This window comes from Plutella xylostella, chromosome 19 (genome assembly GCF_932276165.1).
Source record: "Plutella xylostella chromosome 19, ilPluXylo3.1, whole genome shotgun sequence".
NCBI lineage: Eukaryota > Metazoa > Arthropoda > Insecta > Lepidoptera > Plutellidae > Plutella > Plutella xylostella.
This window is the reverse complement of record NC_063999.1, coordinates 564,277-567,217: the sequence shown is the minus strand read 5'-3', so window position 1 is coordinate 567,217 and position 2,941 is coordinate 564,277. Positions and strand designations below refer to the sequence as shown.

The 2,941-nt window shown below is 39.5% G+C and overlaps 1 protein-coding gene across 1 annotated transcript; it reads right to left on the bottom strand.

Annotated features, from left to right (window-relative positions):
- Window positions 1-1,493: 1,493 nt before the first annotated feature.
- Window positions 1,494-2,593, bottom strand: LOC119691984. Its single transcript, XM_038110911.2, has 2 exons — window positions 2,244-2,593; window positions 1,494-2,024 (listed from the first exon to the last, which is right to left on the bottom strand). Exons 1-2 carry the CDS (start codon window positions 2,511-2,513, stop codon window positions 1,503-1,505), a joined length of 792 nt encoding a protein of 263 aa, XP_037966839.2. The 5' UTR covers window positions 2,514-2,593; the 3' UTR covers window positions 1,494-1,502.
- Window positions 2,594-2,941: the final 348 nt, after the last annotated feature.

Below are 2,941 nucleotides of genomic sequence, written 5' to 3'. Positions count from 1 at the left end.
CAGGTCTCGCTGCTGTAGTCGGCGCGATTTAACATTTTATCATTACAATCATGGGTTATACTATCTATATCATTTTTAAATGTAGTAGCAAAGTTATTACATATATCTTGCTTAGAGTTTCCTGACATATATTTCAATATTACATCATCAGTAGACCTTTTTTTGTTACCTAGTATTCTATTTATATTATCCCAAATTTTTTTAACATCACCATTGCATTCCAAAATCTTTTGTTTATCATATTCATTTCTTATTCTAGAAAAATGTTTTGTACACTTATTCCTGTATTTAGTATATTGCAGTCTTTTTAACATATTCGTTTTATCTTGGAACCATATATTAAATAGTCTATCTCTCTCTAGTACCATTTTTTTCATTTGTTTGTTTACCCACCCTTTAGAGTCCCTTCCACTAGTTTTAACTTGTTTAATTTGATAGCTTGACTCGTATATGGTAGTAAATATTTTATGAAGTTGACTGTAAAGTTCTAATGGACAATTAATACTTAGTAAATGATGAAATTCAGTTGCTGAAAGTTTTTCATAAACAAGTTTGTTATCAAGCAGGCGGCGCGCCTCGGTCTGCCCCGGCCGCGCGCCGCCTCCCCCGCCCGCGCCCCGCGCTGACTCAGTGTCCACTCCCGGTGACTGATTATTAAAATCTGCGCTGCTTATAGCAACGGCGGTACAATAGTGGTCCGCAATTTTATGCTCTAATACAGCGGAATAAAGATCGTCACGTGGGCATCTTACAAATATGTGGTCAAGACACGATTCGACTATTTCCCCTTTTAAAATTTCCCTTCTTGTTACGTTAGTTATGCACTTAGAATAGCCATATTCCGCCAATAAATTCTCGTAGGTTATTACATTATTATTTCTAGTGTCTAAAAGGTTTATATTTATATCACCGCAGATGATGATTTTCTTATTAATAGGCAAGTTTTTAAGTAGTAAATTTAATTCGTCCAGGAATTGACATAATTTATTTTGTTGGTGAATTTTTGGCGGGCGATAAATGGCTACGATAAGCACATCACTACCATGTTTTTTTACATTGATTAAGACACATTCCGCCGTTATCATAACAAACGGAGGCTCGCACACAGATGCAGAGAGGTGCGTGTGTGTGTAGACTAACACGCCGCCACCTTTCCGATTTTGTCTCGTGTAACTATTTAAATCATAACCAGAAATATTGTACATATCCAACATATCGAATGAAATATTAGGCTCAGTAATTACTATGACATCTAACAAAGAAAAATAATCATTACATATAACTAACAGTTCATTATAGTTCTTTTTAATAGATCTTATATTTACGTGAAATAAATAGAAATCTATTCTATCATAAATTGAATCTATCCATGATTGAAGACAGTTTGTACTCACTTCATTGTTGCAATTAGTTAGTACCTCCAAGTCTTGAATTGCCGCGAATGCGAATTATATTATTTTAGAACACTTTTAACACTATATATAGGTGAATTAAGATAGACATCACTTGTTCACTATCACCTTTTTAATGTCACTGATATCATTTACGCACTTAATTCTTGAAGCTTTAGCTCCGTCAGTTTGCTTGACGAGTACCTTGCCGTCGCTCAGCCATATGTACTTGCATACATCACGGAGTTCAGCCCTGGTTCTCCAGAACAGCTCTCGGGTCTCCGGGATCAGGTCCTCGTTGACGTACACGGCGCTGGTCTGGGAGCCTCCCGTCAGCATGTCGCTGGTGACGGCGCGCGCGGCCCGACGCTGCTTCAGCCAGGCGTCGCGCGCAGCCGCTCCAGATGAAGAGAACTTCACAGTTATTGGTGATGGTTTAGCGTTACTCCTGGGCGCCCCCCTCGTCGCACTTTCTATTTCCTTGGAGCTGACTTTCATTAGGTCACCCAGTTTCTCTATTATTATCTTTGGGTTTTCGTCAGGTAATACTTCAATTCCTACTATTTCGAGGTTTAATTTCCTGGTGCTCTGTTCCATGTCCATGATTTTTTGTTCGAGCGCGCCGTTGTACTTCTGCAAGTGAACACATGTATTTGTAAGGTTATGAACATTCTTTTCAAGATTAGAGATTCTTTCTTTGCTTTCTTTTTGGCACTTTTCATAGTCATCGATTTTGTCTGATAAATATTGCATGGTACGTTGCATTTCTTCTCTGAATACCGCCTGTATTTCTCGCTTAACCTCGTCCCTAATGGTGAGTTGGATTTCACGTTTGATATTAGTGAGTGATACCTTCGTCATCTTGTCTGCAGAAGCGTCCTCAGTATCCGTGACGCCCTCGTCCTCCTCGGCGTCTGGCAGGATGCAGGACAGGCGGGCGGGCCTGGCCTTGCCGGTGCACGCCTTGCACATCCACTCGACCGACTCCGTCAGGAACAACGCATTTAGTTGGTCAGTTGAAATGGCTGCACATGTTCCATGCAGCCATTTCTTGCACTTAGAACACTGCAATCCCGGTTTTTTCTTGGTTACAAGTGTAGTACAAGCGGCACACTTCGCCATCGCGATAGAATAAAAATGGGGTAGATGCACACGGTTTTGGTTTATCGGCGCGTAGATCTTACTTCGACAAGCGTTGGCGCACGACTAGTGTCCAGTTCTTCTGATTACGAGAATTTTTCCATAACTTAATTTAGAAAAAATAACAACTTTTGAAATATACTAACGACTGCCATTATAACCTAAAAGTAGAAAGAGCAACTTGTGTCATGTTCATGTCATAATACTTACAATACAAATTTAATTTTATTGTGTTGCAATATGGAGCATATTTGAGTGGCTCGTTGACTAGCAAATGGCTGTTTACGCCTCATTACAAAAGAACAACTAGTGGCAGCCCATACACTACCAACAAAAAATATAAAAAGTCCTAAACTTTGCAAACAAATAAGCATATCAAACAAGAACTGGAGAGGTTAGAGGAGGCTAGG